The 22,243-nt window shown below is 41.0% G+C and overlaps 1 protein-coding gene and 1 long non-coding RNA gene across 4 annotated transcripts in view; one reads left to right on the plus strand and one right to left on the minus strand.

The window, feature by feature from the left end:
* LOC137468309 (uncharacterized) overlaps nucleotides 1-16,161 on the plus strand; it is a 405,810-nt gene extending 389,649 nt beyond the window's left edge. The window contains exon 8 of the long non-coding RNA XR_010995861.1: nucleotides 16,045-16,161. This is a non-coding gene — a long non-coding RNA (uncharacterized lncRNA). The remainder of the gene's footprint in view (nucleotides 1-16,044) is intronic.
* PHEX (phosphate regulating endopeptidase X-linked) overlaps nucleotides 1-21,955 on the minus strand; it is a 107,055-nt gene extending 85,100 nt beyond the window's left edge. Inside the window, exons 1-3 of one of the 3 annotated variants that reach the window (XM_068179878.1) lie at nucleotides 21,856-21,955; nucleotides 5,320-5,388; nucleotides 3,997-4,158 (exon numbers count right to left, since the gene is read on the minus strand). In XM_068179878.1, the coding sequence (XP_068035979.1) occupies nucleotides 3,997-4,158; nucleotides 5,320-5,388; nucleotides 21,856-21,925 (301 nt within the window). In that variant the 5' untranslated portion in view covers nucleotides 21,926-21,955. Of the gene's footprint in view, nucleotides 1-3,996; nucleotides 4,159-5,319; nucleotides 5,389-9,576; nucleotides 10,132-21,478; nucleotides 21,537-21,855 lie in introns of those variants that run through there. The other 2 variants (XM_068179879.1, XM_068179875.1) reach the window with 2 other exon arrangements.
* Between the last annotated feature and the right edge of the window lie 288 nt (nucleotides 21,956-22,243).

A 22,243-nucleotide genomic window follows, 5' to 3' on the forward strand; every position in this document is an offset into this window, starting at 1 on the left:
ATGGTCACTCACAGAAAGAAAAAAATAAGCCAGCTGTACACCATTGTACTTCAGAGAAAGGAAAAGCAGCTTCTGGGTTCACCACCAACATTCACCACAGGTAATAAGCACTGAATTATGTGCCTCAGACCTCCAGCTCTGAACTGTTCACAAAAAGCCAGTTGCTTTTCAGTGACAAGACAAAAGCACTCCTAAAACCTTAATGGAGGTCATCAAATCAAAACAGAAAAATTCATCAGGAACAGAAATAGCTTTGCAGGAAATATTATGGTAAGTGGAAAAACATTTAGTAACTCCTAGAGTTACTGCTGTCTTGACCTGACATGAGGCTGAAGCTGTTGCAGTTTGAGATCGCTTCTGTTCACACAACACAGGCCACAGCCAAATGATTCTTTCCATTTTGAAGGACTCCAAGGACTTCCCCATCAGAGACCTATTGGGCACTGGGAGTGTTTGCTCTTTAGTGAGGTACTTTTTAACATGCCTGTGGTGTAGCTGAAAAGGAAAGGCTGGCTTCAGGTCAGGGACAATCTGGTCCAGCAGGAATGGTTAAGGGGAAGTAGTGCTACCTCAGTCCTCTCCAGGAAAGTTCTACAAGGAACTATAAGGAATTTTAACCTAAATATTACATGTCCCTTACCTAGGTTTGGGTCATAACCCAAACCACAGGCCTCTGCTTTTGAGGTATTTTTGGCTCTCTACAATTATCTCCTTTACATTCCTCCACGACGCCTGAAATCCTGCTGAAGGTCTCATCCAAGGAAAGACCTACCACCGCTTTCTCCAGGCTAGAACTTTATTTATTTTGTATAGTCAGGAGATCAAAGTGAGTTACACATGTGGTTTGTGGATTCCTCTGAGCGCAGAAAAATAAACCCAAGTGACCCTCAAACAACGTATGGAAAAGAAATTAAAGGGGAAATGATGATATGATTTGAGCTTGAATGCATCTTAAGACATCTAGAGAAACCCATGGGAGCATAATATATATACATATTCCTACCCCATTATAAACCCAAATCTTTAAAAAAACTGTATTTTTAACTATCACATTACATTTTGCATAGCGAGAAGAACCCCAAAATTAATGTTTCTAATCCTGATCCTTTTATAAACCAGAGATATGCAGACAAAAAATCTACCACCCAGTAGTTCTTAGCTATTTTCCATTGACCTACTACCTTTTCCTCTCTTTGGAATTCCCTATTAAGGCACCAAAAACCTTCACTGATACAGAAAATGTTCTACCCTTTCTCAAAGCTGACACCTGCAAAGCTGTTTGCTCTTTTAAGTCTCAAAAAACCTCCAAAAACCCCCAAAAAACACACCAGAAAAAGAACCCACAAAAAAGAAAACTAAACAAAACCCAAAAATGCACACACACACTAAAAAACAAACAAACAAAACAAAAAACCCACCAAACAAAGAAACCACAAACAAACCAAAACACCAAATCCAAAAAAATTGAAAAAAAAAAAGCTTCGTTCTCAAGCCCACTAACACCTCATGCTGGGCTCAGTGCATTACATTACAGAGCCACAACTACCTTTTTTTTGGTAAGACAAAATTAATTCTTACACTTGCTACTCATTATCTACTGGAAGATCTTCTGTAGCAATTGCTCCTGAACAAAAAAACAAAACAAAACAAAACAAAAAAAATTAAAAAAAAAAAAAACAAACCTTCCAGAATATTGAATATACACTTGTGCAAACTGTGTAACAGGTCTTTGCCCAAAATCCCTTTCTCCAGAACAGATGTAGGCTCAGGAACATTCAGAGACCAGAAAACAGATTAGATATCCAAATAGTATCTTTTAAGTAACATAATTTTTTAATATATAGCCTGAATAAACGTTTCCATCTATATCATACCATCAAAGAAAATCAAATATGAAAAATGTGTCTTTCTGGCCAAGCCATGTTATCATTTTAAGATTAATAGTTCTCTTTAATATGATAAGTATTTCAGAGCATAGAACTTGCATAATGACCAGGTCTTTAAAGACTGAGGTTTTTTTAATCTACTGAATGTCAAACAGGGATATTTACCATGTGGTACAAAGTTCTACTAAGAATTCTTGAGAAAGGAGAGATTGAATTTGCTTCCAAGGTCTATTCAGCCCTATAACTGTTTCTCTATGCAGGAGTTCTTCCTCTTGTTAAAACTGCTAGCAAGGTTGTGGTCATACACAAATTAATAACTCAGTGTTGAGCTAATATATTGAAATAACTCAAGAGATAACACAAATATACCTAGAGGCTGAAGTTATGCTTATTATTTCAGCTACCAACATTTTCCTTTTTCCTTTTTATAATTACAAAGAATATATTTTGGAAAGTTCATGAAGTAAAAAGTTAAGGAGGAGATGAGAAATGTTATTTTAAAAACACTCCTGTACACCAACCAGCATTTCACAGCTTTTTGTCCCTGTCTCTTCCAAGGGCCTCTTATTAAATAAATTTGTATAAACTCCCTTTATCTGATATGGAGTTTTCATTAAGTAAATACTTCCCACTTGGATGTTTCTTTCTTTGTCTTGCATTTTTTCTAGCTATGTATTAGCAACTTCTAAAGGAACTGCAGAAAGAAATCAAATAAAAATCTGGCTTAGCATGATGTCCTTGATTAGGACCTGTAAAAAGAGGAAATTAAGGATGACAGTGACATCTTGCTACTCTATATTCAATTAAGACTGGCCTCTTTGTGACTATGGTTCATGCAGGACATGCAGTTATCTAATACAGACCAATTCTGGCAAAAGAACAATTAGAATGCAAAGCATAACTTAAAACAGGCTCTGGCAATATATTTTTTTTTCCTTTCCTTGTGACATCTTCAGCACACTTTAAACAGAAGTCTTGAGATCATGTACTATGCTGAAAACCAAAACTCTTATTCTGAACCCAAATACAGCTTTTAATATACTTAATAATGTGAAAATTGGATACAATAAGACTGAAGAAAGCAACTGGAGAAGGGCTTTGGTGCCTACACAAAATCCAAAGAAAAACAAGAGCTGTATTTAGGCATTAAATTCTAAAACGGACCTCTGTTCTGTGGTGAGCTCAAGCCAGGCTCTTATGTCAGTTATGTACTCAAGGTGGGCAAAGCTCAAACACACCCCCAACAGTATTAAATCTTGCATGTCTCCCTTTTTTTGAATGCCTCACTTCTAGCCAAGACTGTAAGAATCTGGCAAGATTTTCCTACCTAACAATAATCATCACCCTTTCTCCCCAGCTGGTCTGCAGGACTTCCTGGCGAGGCAGCCACACTGCAGAGTATAGCACAAAGTCAAGTCACTTGCAGACTAAAATACCTTTCTTCCTACATGTTTCCACCCTGGGGCTATTTTTTCCTCCAGAAACACATTCTTAAGCAACTTTCTGTTTCACTGATGATAGCTCAGGTACTTCAGTGGCAGCCTGAATGGCAGGGGGAAGGAAACCCAATACCCAAACAACCTCCATCTCTGGAAGCCTGAGAATTGCCTCTGCCAAGGGCTAGGTGAGTGTACTGGAAAATATCATTCTGGTTTGGCCTTATTATATTCTTTCCTGCTGTTGGCCACTGTTAGAGACAGCTTGGTGCCCTAAACTAATGATTGATTTTGGGGAATTCTTACATGTTTTTGCTGAGCTCCTGCACTCTGATCTAACCATCTACTGCAAGGGAGAAAGAGTTAAATCCCCTTGTCTTTTCCTTTTGCTATAATCAGTATAATTTCATCCCTCCATTTTTAAGTGGTAGAATTTCCAGAATTCCCAGCAGTCCTATTCTTTGTCCCAAATTCTGTTTATGTTAAATTCCTTATCTCTCAACACGATTTTCAATTAAAAAGAGAAAAATTTACTTAAAAGAGAACATCAAGTCAGGCTGTTGGATGTTATCCAGTGATGAGAACTGTGGAGATTTTCTGGTCATCTCAAACCCAGCCAATTAACAAGCTACAGTGACAAGCCAACCAAATACTTCTAGAAATTATCTACTTACCCTTTAGTTTGAGGTCCACGTTGTGTCGTAGCCAGGGATAAACACCATAGTTGGACATATCTTCAGGGATAGGGTTATTATATATCCAGCCATCGCATGCAAATCGATAGAAGTTCTCACATGGATCTACAGATTGATTTATCTTGCTCAGGATGCCAGCAGCTGTAAAAAAGACACCACATAGATTTTGCAGAACACTTTTTCCTAAATAGAGAATTACACAAGGCTACAGTCCAGAAATTATGATTAATGAGAAACAAACAAACAAACAAAAAAGATAAAATATCTGCAATGAATCTTCTTGAATGCCATACAGCAACGATGACTGAACTTAGCACTACATGAACATGAGCTGCTGGAGCCAGACACCTGAAGACAGGCGTTGTTGCCATGATAGAATTAATTGCCTGAGGAATTTAGTAGTGATACATATGAAGTAGATTGTGATTAGCATTTCAGTAACTATGCAGTGTTTACCTCTAGTTGAATACTGTACAAGAAAACAAATGAAATTCTGATCTACCATGCACTGGAAAAGATTATTGTATTTTCAGCTCCATTTTATGACTGCTTCCTTATCAGTTACTATTGTCAGTGAAAGAGAGGTGGTAAGAGAGAGATCAGTCTGACAGGCCCAAGGCTCAGTAGATTTTCAGTACCTAATCATAAAATCATAGAATAGTTTGGCTTGGAAGGAACTCTCCAAGGTCACCTAGTCCAACGTTCTGCAATAAGCAGGGACGTTGTCAACTAGACCAAGTTGCTCAGAGTCCCATCCAACCTGACCTTGAACACCCCCAGAATGGAGCATCCACAACTATTCTGAGTGACTTGTGCCAGTGTTTCACCACCCTCACCATAAAAATTTTCTTCCATATAACTAGTCTGAATCTACCCTCTTTTAATCAAATCATATAAAGTGTGTGCAAGATCTGGTACAAAAGCATCCCTGTGCTTAACAACACACTTGCTAGTTTTCTGATAACTGGAAAGGAAGCAGCAAAATATACCTGAAGGTCTAGTCACTCAACATTTCTTTTCCTATTAAAAAAAAAAGAAAAATAATCCCTATAGGAAACTTTGAGTCAACCTAGTTAGACTACTATTAGACCAAATTAAGACACAAATTTTAATTGTACAAAATAAACAAAACAGAAGCAATTTGAACAGTGACTTTTAAAAAAGTTTGGTGTTGTCATTCTTTCTCCCTCATTAATTAAGCTTTCTGAGTAAAATGTATAATGGGAAAAAATTAAATGGTATAAATATCTCATTAACATACTATAATCACGATATAATTGAGAAGATGAAATTGCTGCTTACCAGCTTCAATGCATTCTGCAGTCAAACAGTACTGTTGCTTCGGATGAAACTTTATAAGACCCTGGCTAACTGCAAAATGGAAAACCATAATGAGATCATTTGCAATGAATTTTGACAGCTGCAGCCAAATGTTGTGTACTCGATCATTCCAATATCAGCGCAGCCTCTGGTCCCAGCGCTGCTCTGACTTAGAAAGCACTTGGAGCATTAGACTTAGAGCACTTAGAATGTATATTTAGTAAATATTTAGAATGTATATTGTGTAAATACTGCAGCTTGTACAAATAACTTCCCCCTCCTAGTCCCGCTTTCTCCTTCCCCCTCTCTGCTCACAGGCAGCACAGAGCAGGGTCTCTGCACAGTGCCTGGAGTAGCATCACTTCAGCCCTACTCACTGACAGTGAGCACCACACGATACAAACAATTCGGCATTGTTATCATCCTTCAGAGCTTGGAAATACAGGAGGATAGAATGGGTGAGAAGGGAACTTAAAGATCCTCTGATTCCAATGCTCTGCCCTGGGCAGGGACTTTCCAAAGGACCAGATTTCACCTTCCATAGTTGGAAATGCAACATGGAGCAGTCTCCCCACTCCCTGCAGGGTTTCCACAGCTCCCCCGAGCTGCAGGGCCCACACTGCCCCGCAGCAGCACTGCACTGCACTGCCCAGCACAACCCAGCATCAACAGGACCCTCCCAGGGTCTCCTTATTCCAGCCTGGAGCAAAGCAGATTGCAATGGGCACAAGGATAGCTGTGCTTTATAAGGCACAACCCAGTTTCTGTCTGAATTGTCTCCCAAAAGTATTGTAATTGCATTTGCTTTCAAAAGCCTCGCTGAGAAGAACTATGAAATTGTCAGTTAATTTTGCTCATCTTTTAAAAACATGTATTACAACTGCCACTGAAATTTAAGCACAGGAATTGCTAATTTCAGACACTGCTCTCAGGCAGCAAATATGCAAATAATTGATACTTGGGATTAGGAAGGAAGAATCCCAAGGGATAGGTGAAATAGTTCTCATTAGATGTGCTCAGCAGGCATAAAGAAATGTCTCATTATATCCATTATCTTTATAACAGTCCATGGCAAAAATAAAAAAAGCAAATAACACTGAACAAAAAAACCCAACAATGGAATATATTATGGTACCATAGCTTTAACAGTGCTGATAGTTCTAAAGCAATTTCTGCTGCAGTTATATGTTGTTTCAAAGTGATAGAAAAATGTGAAATATCATTTCAACCCAGGAAATTTTTTCTTACAAAAAGTCCTAAAGCTAGAGTTGAATATAAAGCTGTTTCTTCTCTTCCAGTCTCACAGTTTTAATGGCAATTAATGACAGAAATAGCTGGATTTCAATCCAAGTTTCTCAAAAAAATGGGAATGTAAAACTATTTCTGGACAGCTTTTCCAAAGCTTGCATTGGTTTAGTGAAACACAACACCTCAAACACCTTTGTAAATTAGCCAAGAAATACACACGATTTTGAGACATACTAAGGTTGTAATTGGAATATTGAAGAACAGGAGAAAATAGAGAAGTGGAGATCTCCAGAATAAGATTTTGAGCTACTACAGAGATTAACTACAAATAATGGATAATGACCCTTTTAATTAAATGCTGCACTCCTCCCAGCTCACCTTTTTCCCTGATTATAATTTAGCCCTTTAGAATCCATCCAGGTCTTGAATGTTTGCTAGACTTTTTTTTTCCTTAACAAAGCAGAGAAAGGAAGGAAAAGGCCAGACATAATTTCAAGCTTAATCTGAAGCAGCCCTTGTGCTTTTGATACTTATAAACAAACAAAAAATACCATTTCAACTGGGAAACAAGTTATCATTTTTATTATTATATTATACATATATACAATTTTACCATTAGAATAAATTTTTGGCAGTAACATTTTCATTTTAATTAACAACTAATTTTGACAGAAAAAACTTTGCACAGTTTTGTTCTCTTGCCTTTTTATTGTTATGATAACTAATCACAAAATTATTACTTAGAGCCATGGTTATAACCCTCAGCGTCCTAGCTTCCTCCTTGATAAGCCTGCAACATGCTTCCAGATTCTTAAGCAAATACACACCACAACTAAGCTTAAAAAAAGAATCTATAAGGGAAAAGGCATACAAATGTACAGATGCAAATAATGTGAATGCTCCTGTGATGTGAGAAGCCTAAAGGACTACCAAGTCCGGAGAAGAGGCTCTCAAATTGAGATTCAAAGCTGCCTGACTTCTTACCCAAGGGCACAGGAGAGCCATCTGCTTCCTCCAAGGAGGAGGTGGCTCCTGTCCTGTCACAGCCCCCACTCCTACCAGAGTGTCACAGGCAGGACCCCAGCAGTGCTCCCCGCTGAAGTCACAGTGAGGTCACAGCCAGCACGAGCAAGGAACAGTAAATAACAACATCTGATTCTTCCACATCCTCCTTAGACTTGTAGGAACTATGAGAAGAAAAAAGCAGGAGAAAGATACATTTCACTCCTCAGGCTGGAAAATTGATTTCAGGTGTACCAGAAACAACAAGTTTTGCAGACTAAATGAAAACTGTAGAAAAAATAATATCTTGAGGTGCCTGAAAGGTTTCATATGGACAGAAAAAAAAAAATGTCCATTTCTACAGTTAAATAAAACTAAAAAAAATAGCTCAAACTTACAAACAAAACCATGTCACAATGAAGCGTGGAAACATCTAATTGAAAAAATGTTAAACCAAAACAATTTAACTTTTTTTCCTTAGTTCTTTAGGTTGAAAATTTCAAACCATTTCCAAAGAAATCCTAAAAGCATTTTGGTTGACCCAAGGCCAGCATTTTTATTTTCTTAGCGATTATGCCAATGAAAATTTTGATATTGAGTCCCTGCCTACAGAACATGCCACAGGCACACTTGGAAAACTGTCTGCAAGAATTAATATATTTGCTTGAATTTTCACACCTGGCCTATGGATAAAGCAGTTCTATCTCTGAGAAGCTGCGGTGGTAAATGTCAATTGCTTTTATTGCTCTAAGCAATAAACAAACAAATTTAGTGCAGGCAAAAAGAAATTTTTGCCTGCACTAAATTATTCTCCATTATTACTCCCCGGTGTTTATACTGCATTCTTTAAGTGAAAAACTTTTTCTTTTTTCTAGAAATTTGAAGATTCAAACTCACTCGTGGTTATAAAAAGTTGACTTGAATGGGATCACTAACACAGAAATTATTTTCCTGCAAATATTACAGAAATTGCTCCAGAGCAGAAAAGCTCTAACCAAGAGTGAGCCTGATGCTTTAAATATTCTATAGAAAACCTGACATTGTTTTGTGACTATAAACAAAGCAGACCTTTCAAACAAGGTCACAAGATCATAAAGGATTGGAGGGAAGCAAAAGATATGCTTAGAGGCAAGGTTTCCACCAATCTAGGAAAAACTGTATTGGTCTAAATAAACAAAAAATTGGGCAAAATTGTTCCAAAAGAGGATCCAAATCTGCAAAGTTCTTACAGGATACAACAAAACTTCCTCTTTGGTTGGAGTTTCTGGGTATATATATACTTCTACTATAATTTCAGAAGTGTAGGCATATGCTTTCAAGTGTTATGCTAACAAAACCAATCTACAGGTAATTCTAAATCTGGGAGAGGAAAAACTATTTCCTTCTCTATTGCATCTAGTTACAGCTTATATATCTAACAAAAATATTTCAATTTCATCCTAGATGTACTCTTTATGACTTTTGTAAAGGCAACTTTGCAATTCATCATAGAAGAACAGAAAGATCTAAAAAATGTGCACACATATGCACTATTGAAACTTTCTACAGGGGTTTTAGTCAAGCCCTAAATGAAAACCAAATGAAGGAAAACCCAAAAAGATTCCATAAAATATGTGCAGTACACAGATTCATTTTCAGGAAACAGAATATTACTCCACATCAGTCACAACCACAGAATCCATAATCAGCATAATCTCACCTGCTTCTCTCTGTCCTGTGAAAGAACCCAAGTCTGGTCAGAACACATTCAACTGAGTATCCAAATTTAAATTCAGCATTCAAAACGTTACATGAGTTCCCATTGCATCTCCCAGCTCTAGCATTCCCACAAGAACTCCTTTACTGACACATATCCCATTCAGGACAAATATAGAAAGGGAGGAAAGGAAAAGAGACTTGGATTTTCACCCAACGTGAGACACAAACAGCGGCACCCAGCAGGCAGGCTGGGGAGGCTGTGCTCAGGTTAGTGTCAACGCTTTCACTTACCCAAGAAAAGAGCGGTGCCAAGCACAACCGTGCCACTCACAAAGACACCGAGGGCGATCCGAGTGGCTTTGCTGGCTGCTCCCCTGGCCTCGGGGACTGTCTCTCCTTCCATCAGGATAGCCTGGGAGGTGCTTGCTCTCTCAGAAGTCTGGTTTTCCCCAGCTGCTGTTGTGTCAGTGTTTCAACTGTTCACAAACTGTGCCCATGAGCTCTCCTCCTCCTCTTCTCTCCTATTTAAAACTCCAGGTTTCTGTCATGAACCATTTCCTAGGCACTTCCTGCTCTCTCCCTCGCAAAGCAAAATCACATGTAAAATAGTAGCTGTCTCCTACGTTTTGCTCTGCCCAGGAGGAGGAAAGGCAAGCAGTGGCCACAGTTTGTGCCGCCCTTGCTGCCTGTAGAGCCTCTAAGAGCCAAGCGCTCAGCAGTTCCCCTTATCAGGGGTTCCGAACACGAGCATTTCACAACGTCGCCGAACAGATGTTTTAACTATTCGAAGAGCTGCACACCCTCTCCAATCAAAGCAGGATTGCTGACAACTTCTACAAACACAAGTCTGATGGAAAGTTTTATTTTTTTCTCCTTGCACTTATTTAAAAAGACTAATTATCTGCTGACTAAAGTTTTCTCCTTTTAAACCATTGCTGCTGCATCATTTGGCTTCAGAAGAGGTACCCACTCAGCAGACAAATCCCTTTTTAAAGCTTCCTAAGAACCCTTAGAATATCATGTAGCATTTTATTTTGGGAATTTGGTATGTGACACTGTGTGCCAAAAATCACAGTCAAGCAGCACAAAGCAATAATCAGCCAACCTACAGAAAAGTCCTGCTCTAAAAGCTAGATCTGTTTTTTTCTAGGCAAGATATTTCAGTCCTTGCTGGTACACAACACATTTTAAGAGATGATCCTATGCTTCCAAGTCAAGTACTACTATGAGCTTAGTGGAAAAGTATATATTTGGTATTTTAAGATTGTGGGGGATTAAAAAAACCCTCTTATTTATATGGATTTCTCAGTGGAGTAGACTTGATAGTCCTCTCTCCATGAAGCAAACTTTCTCCATTCATCAAGTAAAAAAATAGGGTGAATTCTCTGAGCTGTGTGTCACAATCAGCCCTCTGAGGAGCTCTCGCTTTCTTGAGAGCTGGACCCTCATACAAAACATAAGGATGCAGGGAGAGGCAGCACCATGCCCATGCTATCAACACTTTATGTTACTGAGTTACTCACTTTCATGGGGACCTAAAAGTCCTTATCTCAGCCCCCAACCATCCTGATAAAAAGTTGTACAAGCAGAGAGAGAAGAAAGACATACATGTGCCACAAAATGTGTGTGATGGCAGTTATCAGCTTGGAGACTGAAACCTTTTTCCATGTGAACATCTGCATACAAGTTGTCCTGGATGTCACATGGACATAAAGGGAAAGCCCACTCTATCTAGAAGACAACTTAGAGCTTGAAGGTCTTGAAATCCTCACTTATCATCCCCCTCTCTGCTTGGTGCGGAATAGGAAAAAAAAACCCATTTGCTTCTTTTCATCTGCCTATTGGCCCACATATAACCCATGATTTTGACACCCATCAGCTGAGGCAGGAGAGGCAAATGATGCTGCAGAACCAGGAGGATCACATGCATCCCACTATAAAAATTCCCACTCATGTGTGAATGACTCCATGGGTGTGAGCAGGCACCTGGTTATAAGAAATACTCAGCACAAGACTGTTACCAGCACAAGTTTGGGAAGGTATTTGTGTGACGTTGGTGCAATTGAGTCCTCATATCAGAAATCACTATGATCTCAGACGGGGTGCCAAAAGGGCAGGGTATTGACAGAAAATGCATGGACACCGTGTGATCTCAACACTTAATCCATTGTATCCATGATCCGAACGCTGAGTAAACCTCAGATGGACCCTTTGACAAGTATTTGCTGTTGGTTACCTGATGGTTTTTCTACTGAACCCCAACACTAGAAATGCTGAGCTATTAGACCTATTCATCCTGTCAGCTTTATGTCCCTGCAACCAACACTTAATTATCATATGCTTACTTAATCCCCCCATGATTTCTAAATTTCAGCTTCTTCCCCCTTGAGCAGTACTTGTATGTACTGAACATCATGCACAATCACTGTTTCACAAGCAGGATTTTGCTTACATGGATTGTTGCACAATTATAAAGCCTTATAAAATAAGGTAAAGTCTTATAAAATAAGGGCCTTGTTACCTTTATAAAATGATGGCTCAGGTCTGCTACTTAGGCTAAATAGAAGGGAATTATGGGAGAGTGACTCAGCTGGAATAGGGGTAGAGAGACGTGAGAGCCATGCTGCGTGACTGCCACATGTCCACACCGTGCTGTGTGGTGGTTGGTTGACTTGGGCTTGTTGTGCCTTAAAACTAGGCAAGGTGATAACCACTTAACCACTTAGAAAGGCCTGGTTTTTGCAATAAAGCAGCTCTCCTTTGCACTGCCTGGGGACTCTGCATCGTCACAACTGATCTCTTTCTAGGACAACATCAAGTCAGAAACTAAAAACAGCTTTCAACAGACAAAGCAGAAACCAGTTATTTCTCTTTGGAAATCTGTGTCAGGGGAAGAGGGAAAGGAAAGATAGGGAAGGAGCAGGGAGAAGCTAGACAATTCATTCCCCTCTCCCAGCACAGGAAGTTGAGGACCATGGGATCATGGAACTGCCCCAACAAAATCCAGCATGCTCCAACTACAGGAGTCCTCTGGCAAGTCAGCTTCAAGCAGCACCTAATCATTGTGGCAAGAAAAATCACAAATCAGCTATCAGCAACAGAATGACTTTTCTATGTTTGGGTTTGTGGGCTTATTTACACTGTGGCATAGTATAAAGTGTCCTGTCCTCTGGCGGTACAGCCTGTCTGCAGTCAATAACCCATCTTGGTTTCTCCAGCATGTACAGAACTATGAAATTACAGCTAAACCATAAACAGCTGCAGGCAACAGCTGCAGAGACCACTTCTGGCAGTGTTTGAAAAGGTGCACAGAGCACATGTGAGTAAGTTCCTGATACTGATGATCTGTGACAGAAGCCTGTGGAATTTAATTTGCATTTTTGATGAGCGTTCTAGGATTTGGTTGCCTTGCTCTTCCTAAGTCCAGCAGCTCTTTGGCAGGTACAGGATACATGGCCACACCTCCTGCTGGAACTGCTAACAGCACTCCTGGCCATTGCAGCCCAATAAGGCACTTAATGAGGCTGTGCAAAGACTCTGCTAAACATTCATAAAACATTGAACAGACATGGGGAGCAAAAAAGTAATAACTAAATGCTACATGCTCCAAACCACACTTCATTCACTCAGAATTCCATCTGACCAAGATCCCACTCAAACAATGGGATCACTCTGGCACTTATAACAAATCCAGGACAATGCACAAACAATTCCATCCATGGTCATATGCCAGAGCTGGCAAACCCTCTGGAACATGCTCTGGGCTGAACTCAGCCTCTAGAAAAGGTCTGTCTATGAATATAAGTGTGTGTGTTTGTGTATGCACATGAACGTACACACACAAACACACACAAGTACATGTTATCCTGCTCTTCCACAGGCAGATACAATTCCCACTTCCAGCCATTATGTCAGAGTCAGACAAGAGCACTTATCAGAGCTAAAATCAATAGGACCATGTCAGCTTCTCCTCATATAGCGTGGCCCAAGAAACTGAGGTTTGATTATTCAATTGATCAACAAAATCACACATATTGACCAGTTTTCACTGGAACAGTCAAAACCAGTTGCATAGGTGTTGGTGAATGTCTGGAGCAGCAAAACAGCCTGACGTCAGCACATGGTCAGCCCAAGCTTGCTTAAAGAACCTGCGGGCAATGAGCCTAAGTACTGTAAAATATTTCATCTTTCTAGCATTTAGATAACTTCAAAACATATTAAAACAATCACTGATACGTTTTATACAAAGAGAAAAAAAATCCCAGTTCAGTTCTAGATGTAAACCCCAGTGTAACACAGGTAAAACCTATTAGGTTACACCAACACATGAGTTACAGACATCGCCTCAGAGGACACTGTCTTCATGGCGCACATTAAAGACTTGGCCTACCCAGAAGGTGTCTAATCCACATTAGTGTAAGTACAGCTTAACAGAAGCAGTCCACAATCACAGCATCACAGCTTTGGTGATGAACTATCGAGCATTTTTAGCCCATGGTAAAATGAAAATACAGCTACCATCACACTAAGCAGAGACACCAGATACAGCTTGAGTGGCTTCCTCATGGAAGCCATTCACATGGATGAGGGGATTGAGTCTTTCATTAGTAAATTTGCAGACGACACTAAGCTGAGAGTGTGCGTCCATCTGTTGGAAGGTAGAATGGCTCTGCAGAGAGACCTGGAACGGTTGGATGGATGGGCAGAGTCTAACAAGATGAAGTCCAAGTGCCGAGTTCTGCATTTTGGCCACAGTAACCCCCTGCAGCATTACAGGCTGGGGACGGTGTTGCTGGACAGTGCCCAGTCAGAAAGGGACCTGGGGGTGCTGGTCGACAGCTGGCTAAACGTGAGCCAGCAGTGTGCCCTGGTGGCCAAGAAGGCCAATGGCATCCTGGCCTGTCTCAGGAATAGTGTGGCCAGAAGGAGCAGGGAGGTCATTCTTCCGCTGTACTCTGCGCTGGTGAGGCCACACCTTGAGTGCTGTGTCCAGTTCTGGGCCCCTCAGTTTAGGAAGGATGTTGAGACACTTGAGCACGTCCAGAGGAGGCAACAAGGCTGGTGAGGGGCTTGGAACACAAGCCCTGTCAGATACAGCTGAGGGATCTGGGGTTGTTTAGCTTGGAGAAAAGGAGACTCAGGGGTGACCCTTATCACTCTCTACAGCTTCCTAAAAGGTGGTTGGAGTCAGGTGGGGTTGGTCTCTTTCTCCAGGCAGCAACTGACAGAACCAGAGGTCACAGTCTCAAGCTGCACCAAGGGAAATATAGGTTAGATACTAGGAAAAAGTTTTTCACGGAAAGTGTGATAAAGTATTGGAATGGCCTGCCCGGGGAGGTGGTGGAGTCACCATCCCTGGATCTGTTTAAAAAAAATATTGGATGTGGCACTTGATGCCATGGTTTAGTTGAGGTGTCAGGGAACGGGTTGGATGGGTTGGATTCGAGATCAAGGTCTCTTCCAACCTTGTGATTCTGTGATTCACAGAGAAACAGAGGTATATGCTGGCTTCATTGAAAGAGATTAATTAGTGTAGGTCAAAGTAAAGGCTGTATTCCATCCCATTTCAAGGGTTTCACCCTGGGCCTTGAACTGTTTTTTTGGACTATGCAGCTGTTGTAGCCAGAACTGGGCTTTACATACACAAAGCATACTCAAGAAAAGCCCAACATGTTGCATTTGAAGACAGCTTGACCAGTTGTCATCAGATCACTGAATTTTATAAACTACACTCCTTTAGCTATAAAAGCTGCCAAATTTCTGTATAGCAGCCAACAGAAACCACACTCTGGCACTACTTCATGTCCTTTATTCATGGGACAAATACAGCTGTAAATAAAGGACTCTATTGTTTTCCACTGGTCCAGCCACATCACAGAAGGCCTCAGTGCATCTGTAAGAATGTGGATCATTAATTAGGAGTCTATACTGAGCCAACAGGATTTGCAGGGCTCCAAACACTGCTGGTGGCAAGCTTTTCCACTGACTAGAACTGCAACTGTAAGAACACCCTGCAAAGCAAAAAATTTTGTGCTCTAACACTGAATACCCCCAAATCAATTTTTTCTTTTTCAATGCCAAGTAGACTAAGCTACTCTCATTACTCCAAGAAAATGTTTTCCCTGCTGCCGGAAAGATTGCATTCTCTGACCAAAAGGTGCTTATATGTAACCCAAAAAGCAACTGACTATGAAACCCACCATCTGGGATGCTTAAAGTTACACCACTCAAGTTTGCAAGCTTTTTATTTGCTTCTTTTGAAAAAGCACTTTAATGAAGCAATGCATATGTTCTCAAGCAGAAGGAACTGCTTTAGGTCTTCCGGCAATTTTTCGTCAAGAAGCACATTAAATTCTAGCTAAACCAAACACTACTTCTCCTAAAGACCACATTCGCACTACAACCAGAGAGTGTTTACACTCAGCCATCACATGGGCATCCTTCCCATCTGTCATCCTGCTGTAGAGATTAAACAAGGGTGAATGCTGACATGGGCTGTAGAAAGGCATTTCAGCTGGGGATTAAGAAACACACAAGATACCCTGGCATAACTCAGAGCAAATTTTTGCTTTTTTTCATATAATCTAACTATGTACATAGGCTGTAAAGACACTGAAAAAGACATTGCTAGGAAATGTCACTTTTCTAGTGACCACAGCTGTAGGTGCAGGGAGATAAAACACAAATAAATAGCTGTTGTTTCCTTAAGATAGTGCATCATTCCACCAGAGCTTTACCCACTTATTTTGCTTTGTCCAGATGTTTGCTCACAGCTGTCAAAGTCTATTTATATGAGTGGAAGCAAGAAGCTTGGTTACCAAGGAGTTTGTGTTCTGTGGATGAATTTTCAGGTGTGCAATGAGACACACATTTACCGGCATTTTAAATTAAAAGAGGAGGAGAGCCACCTCCTGTCTCTTGGAGAAGCACGACTGCCTCTGCAAAAGCAATGGTTTCTGCCTGCTCTCCCACTTGGATCTCCAGCAGCACAAGTCTGTCTTTGGCAGCAACAGAGCTCAGAGACAGCTGCAGCCAGGAGCAGAGCAATCGCTCCACAGAGGTGCCACTGAACAGGTAACAGGCACTCTGTCACTACCTGCTCAGGGCTTGCTTGTGCTAACTTTTGTAGGAAACCAAAAAAAGGGAAGCAGAAGCTCCTCCAAGTACTTTAACCCCAAGGTAGTAGAGCTCAGCAGTCCTGTCAGGCACAAGCTCTGGTGAAAGCTCTTTTCACACAGGGGCTGTTGGGTCACATCCCTCTGCACAACACATGCACCTAACCACAGTGCATTTAGCAGAAAAGAGAAAAGAGAAAAGCAGAAAAGAGACCTTTTCATCCAGGCAAAGACTTGTCAGAATTTATATCTTTGAACCCAAATCCCCTCTGTCAAATTTGACTGAAGCTGGCTGACAAGGTCCAGCATTACTTATCAAGGCTGGGTGAGAGAGAGGGGATACAGACAGGAAAGCACAACTACATAACCTCTGTTTTCAGAAGAAATCAGCCTGGCAAAAAGAAAAAAAAATACACCCCAAGGAAACCAACCATAAAAAAAACCCCAGCCACAAACCTGAAAAACCAAATCCTGCTCTTCCAGGGCATTGCTACAACCAGCTCAGGGTCTTACTTGTAGTTAGTTTTATTTCAAAGCATTTTATTCCAATGAGTTCTTTTTCTTCATCTCAGAATGAGACTAAAATTCACTTTGCACACAGCTAAAAGCCAGAAAAATCACACATTAAATATGATGTCCTAAATAAAATGCCCCTTGACAATGTGAGATTTTGTGTGTATTAATTCAGTGGAGGTATTTCTAGATATTTCTCATCTTGTCCTCATCTTGGTGCAACTCCAGTAACTATGTATGTATCTAATAAACTCTGCTGAGGGGCTGCTGCTTGGCATTAAATGTGTTTAGTCAGCAAGTTCTCTGGAAAGGGGAGACCAGAGTTGGATCAGGTTGAAACCACAGCATGAGACCCCATGGGACAGGATCATCAGGAGCAAACATTTGTTTTCCTGAAGCTGCAGAAATCCTCAAAAATCAGTTAGGCACCAACTATAATTATCTTTACAAGTCAAATTGCTATGTCTCCGACAGCCCTTCCCTTAAGTTTCCAACATCTCTATTTCAAATAAAGCTTTGTTGTCTTCTTTACTATTAACACAGGGTTTTAGAACAGAATAAGGATTTTTGTAATATCAAACATACCCAAACTACTTGTTATAGATCAAAAGCTGGATCATTACATGGTATTGCTCCCCATAAATTTTCACTAATCTATGAACAAGTAGCTGGATTAGGGAAACTGATGAAAGGGCCTCAGTATGGCTCTAACTAGCTACTCTTAGACATTTAAATAACCATGCAAAGAAATCAGCAATACTGTTAGCAAAGTTAATAACAATGACAAAAATAGTCATGACCAAGCTTGCCTAAAGGGAATGAAAATTATGCTGATCAAAGCTAAATCCTTTTCTACAACTTGCAGAAACGGTCACACTCTTCTGAAAAAGTTTCCTTAGCTCCTTCAATATGCACTTCCCAAGAAAATGACAGAATCTTAGTCCACTAAAAGATGCTGATAAATTCATAGGTCTTTAATAATTTAATGCTGTTTCTGTTGCTAGTTCTTTGAAATTGCAGCAAACACAATCAGCCTCTTCCTTGGTTGAACTGGTTGACTGAAATGGGACATTCATTATCCAACTTTAAAACAATACTCAAGTAAAACTTCCATGATGACAGCGCTTTTCATAAAAAAGTGATAGATGTGATAAGTGTCTTGCAACTTGGACTACCAACAGAATTCAGATTGGCCAGAACATACTTACAGCATCTGCTTTATCTAAGCAAAAGTCTGCAGGCTGGCAGTAAGTTTCTAAAAACAACCCAGGAGTATCATGGCTTTTGAAGCAGCAATCAATGACAGAAAGTAAGAGCCCAGAGAGGCATATTCCATCTCCCCAAAACAGAGAGAAAGCACTCACAGCCAGACTACATCTGGACTAAGACACACAAAAGAATTTCCTACTGGCTTCCAAAACCTGATTTAACTCCTGATCTGGGTACAGCCCCCACCACGTTCAGGGCAGCTCGAGCCAGAAGAACACTGGTAAGACCTTGATGAGAATTCCCGTGTGCCAGGGGCATCAGAGAGATCAGGATCCCTGGCTGTGCTGTAGCCAGCCAGAATATGGTCCCATAGCCCAGGATATCAACTGTGTTAAGCGAAAGCAAAGCCCTCCATTTCCTCACAGGACTTTCTCACACTTCCTAGAGGCTAAGACCTGCTCCTCTTATAAAGACCTTTCCTAACTTTCTCTGGTTCCAAGCCTTTCTCTGGAAAAGCAGTCTGAAAAAATGCAGTGCCATGCATTTTTTGCAATCCTTTTCACCCAGGTGCTGACTGTTGCAGAAATTAATTCATTCTCTTTGCTGTCACTACTCCCACTTTTCAGAGCACCAGAACACATTACCAGGAATGATGCAAATGCCGCTCACTTCACTGAGTCAATCATATAAACTCACACTCCTGTCTAGGCTTTCATAGTGTGATGCCATGACTACATTTTCTTGGGACATTGAAGCCTTTGCCTTTGGAAAACATGCTCTTACAAGGTATGGAATGCTATCAACCTCATTTTATAAAAACATTTACTGCTTGTTGCTTTTATTTTAACATTTTTTCTTCCCTATATGTGGGCGTAAAAGGAACTATAAAACATAATTTTAAGCTAAATAAAATACCGAATGAAACTCATCCATTGTTGCATGAATCTGGATGCACTATAAAATATTTAAAGCTATTCAAATATATTTTGATCAGTATGAGATAAAATGCATTTTAGTGTGTTTTAAGTTCAGATGTATTTGAATATCATTTGTTCACAATTAAATGCTTAAAAATGGTCAAATTTCTGTTCACTGGAAAAACAATTTACTCACTGCCACCAGACAGCCAAGCAGGTGCTGGAAAGCCAGGTCACAAGCATGATCCAGACTTAGACCATGCTGCACTGCTCTCCCAAACGATGCATGCTCAGTACAGAAAAACACTTCTACTGGATGAAGGAACTCACCATGGCCCACACAGGTACCCTGCCACTGTAACTCACTGGGCAGGGGCTTGCCTTTGTGATAGCATATAACAGCACTCCTTGTGCAAAGGTATCTAAAACCACATTGCTGATTTTGCTTGTAGCAAAAAATGAAATTAAATAATGGGCCTCACATTTATTTCTTTATAAAAAACAGAGCAAAGAAGGCCAAGAGCGAGGAAGCTCATGTTGCACAAAATTGGTGCTGTCCCCATATTCTTTAAAACAAACTCCTTGTGAGAAAATCTATCTAAAACTTGAGTAGTATTATCATAATTTTAATCTAATTCTCAGAAGAACAGAAAAAAATCAGTCCATGTAACCAAAATCAACTGAGATAGCCAAATTGCTGACATAAAATTTTATTTTAAAGTTTTGAAGGTATGAATGGCAACAAGAAACCAAAAAAACCCACATCCCCCTACAAAGCTACACCACCAGCAGAGTACTGACACAGATAAACTTTTAATTCCCACCAGATCAAAGTTACTAGCTCACCTTTTACGTGCTGTAAAAGTTCAAATGATTTGAAATTTCTGGACGACTGACATCAAAATACCATAGAATATCTTTAGTTGGAAGGGACCCATAAGTAATTCAGTAGATGGGGTCAGAGAAAGACAAGAAAAAAACAAGATTTAGACCACTTAACAACTCCCCTCCCTATTTCTAAAGTGAGTATAAACCATGATGCTCTGCAACCTTTACTTTAAACATTTTTCCCATATTCTACACCTGGTGTGACTTGCTCCTCAATCCCATGGGAACCACCAGTTCCCATTCCTGCTCACCACTGGGGTCTGCCAGCACATGAGGAGCCAGACAGGTTTATTTTAAGCACAGACAGCTTTTTCGTCCATTCATTTCAGCAGTGTAGCTGAGTGACATCAGTTTCCCATTTCCCTTGAACATCTCTGCTTGCTTATTGTTAACCCACTTGGTTTGTCACATGGCCATGGGAGAGCTCCCTGAAACTCTCATGGCAGAGGGGACAACACAGAGCGAAGGCAAAGCAATGAGAGGGCAGAGACAGCCGGGACCATTCACATGGCACAGCCACTGGAATAAATGACTCCACAGCAACCCTCTCCCATAAGCTGTAGCACTGGGGGGACTGGGTTACACAGACCTTAGAAACAGTTCAGTCAAGAAAGTCTGAAATATTTCATCTTTGAGATGTTACAGCTAATTAGATTTCCATATATCTTATAAGCATTTTCAGCACTTCTAGAAACAGAAGTTTAGAGAGACAGGGGACAAGAGGGACTCTATCTTCTAGCTTCAGCAAACCTAAGGGTTAGGTCTGCATTGGGAGCAAGCTCTTAAAATGGTTCTAGCACAGCCCCTAGGCTGAAACCACACACTGCAATAGAAGCCCTTTACCAGTAGTTTGGCTCTTTAGATTTAGCTCAAGAGAACTTCTTTCATTGTTCCAGAAGTCCCAGAAGTTGTTAATACTTTCATGCCTCCAGGCTAAGCAGTCAGCTACTTGAAAATGGTTTGGACTCCTCAGTTTTAATGAGGCTATCTCTCGCCCTATTTACCTAGATGAGCACTAAATTCCTCTCTTGTTTTCCCAGTCATACCTAATGTACCACCTGTTTAAGGCTGAAGGTGCTCCAGGGAGACCTAAGAAAAATGTCCATCCTACAGGCCTCCCAGAGAGGTGGTGAATGCCTCAAGCCTGTCAGCATTTAAGAGGCATTTGGGTAATGCCCTATAACAACATGCTCCAACTTTTGGTCACTCTGAGGTGGTCAGGAAGTTGGACTAGATTCTTCTTTTTGCTCTAGATGTTCCTTCCAGCTGAGCTTCTGTTCCTCTCATCATTTTACCAGTTACCAAATTGGTTCAATGTGTTGCCAGTTAAAAATGCAGGGAAGTGAGCAACAAAGATGAAACACCTCTTACACCCTCTGTCTTTTTTCTTGGGCTCAAATTCACTCCTGCCTCTTCCTTGTCCTGCTCCCCTGAGAGATGCAAGGCACTGAGCTGGGCTCAGTCACCACCACCAACTCTGCTCTGCTACTCCATCTTCCACACACTTTTCCCTTGCTCTAGAGTGGGATCCCACAGTCCTTCAGGATGAACCTGCTGCCAGAGGGGCTGTAGATTCTTCAGGAAATAGCCACATGCCTCTGTGCAAGTCCTGTGGAGAGCAGTGTGGATCCCTCCTCTAGCCCAGTTCCCTCCAAGGGCTGCAGGGAAGCCAATGCTCCACTGCAGCCCTGCCCAGGGCAGCAGGGGAATCTCTCCTCTGATGCCTACAGTACTTTCTCCCCTTCTCCTCCCACCTTGCTGCTCACAGCTGTTCCCAGCTCCACTATGCAGCATTTTGTCACTTCTAAGCCCAGCCACTCCCGCAGTTTCACTGCTCCCAGGCCCAGAGAACTGGGCCAAAGACACCCATTTACCTGCACCATGAGCGGCCTTTGCAGCTGCCTGGGAGACACAGGCAATACTTCTACTTTGGAGCAGTGCAGAAAGAAAAGCAAAAAACAGAAGTTTGTGCACACAAGGCCATCTCCCAGAAGCCATCCAAGTGCATCCAGAGGCAGGTGAGGCTCCAGCAGCGGGTGAAGGTCTGACAGTCAGGAACAGAGTAACTCAGAGGTCTCTACAGGTCTTTGGGGGTTCACTTGGGGACCCCAGAGCAAAAACCTTAGGAGGAGCAGCTGAGGCAAGACCGTTTCTCTAGTCTTGGAAAAAAACAGATGGTATTGCTCTCTGTAACCACCTCAAACTGTAGAAAGGTGGGGGTCACTCTTTTCCCCCAAGTAATAAACAGTAGGACAATAGCCAGTGGCCTCACTTAGTGGTACAGGCAGTTTACACTGGCTATTAAGAAAATTTTTC

The sequence above is a fragment of the Anomalospiza imberbis genome, chromosome 2 (assembly GCF_031753505.1).
Source record: "Anomalospiza imberbis isolate Cuckoo-Finch-1a 21T00152 chromosome 2, ASM3175350v1, whole genome shotgun sequence".
NCBI lineage: Eukaryota > Metazoa > Chordata > Aves > Passeriformes > Viduidae > Anomalospiza > Anomalospiza imberbis.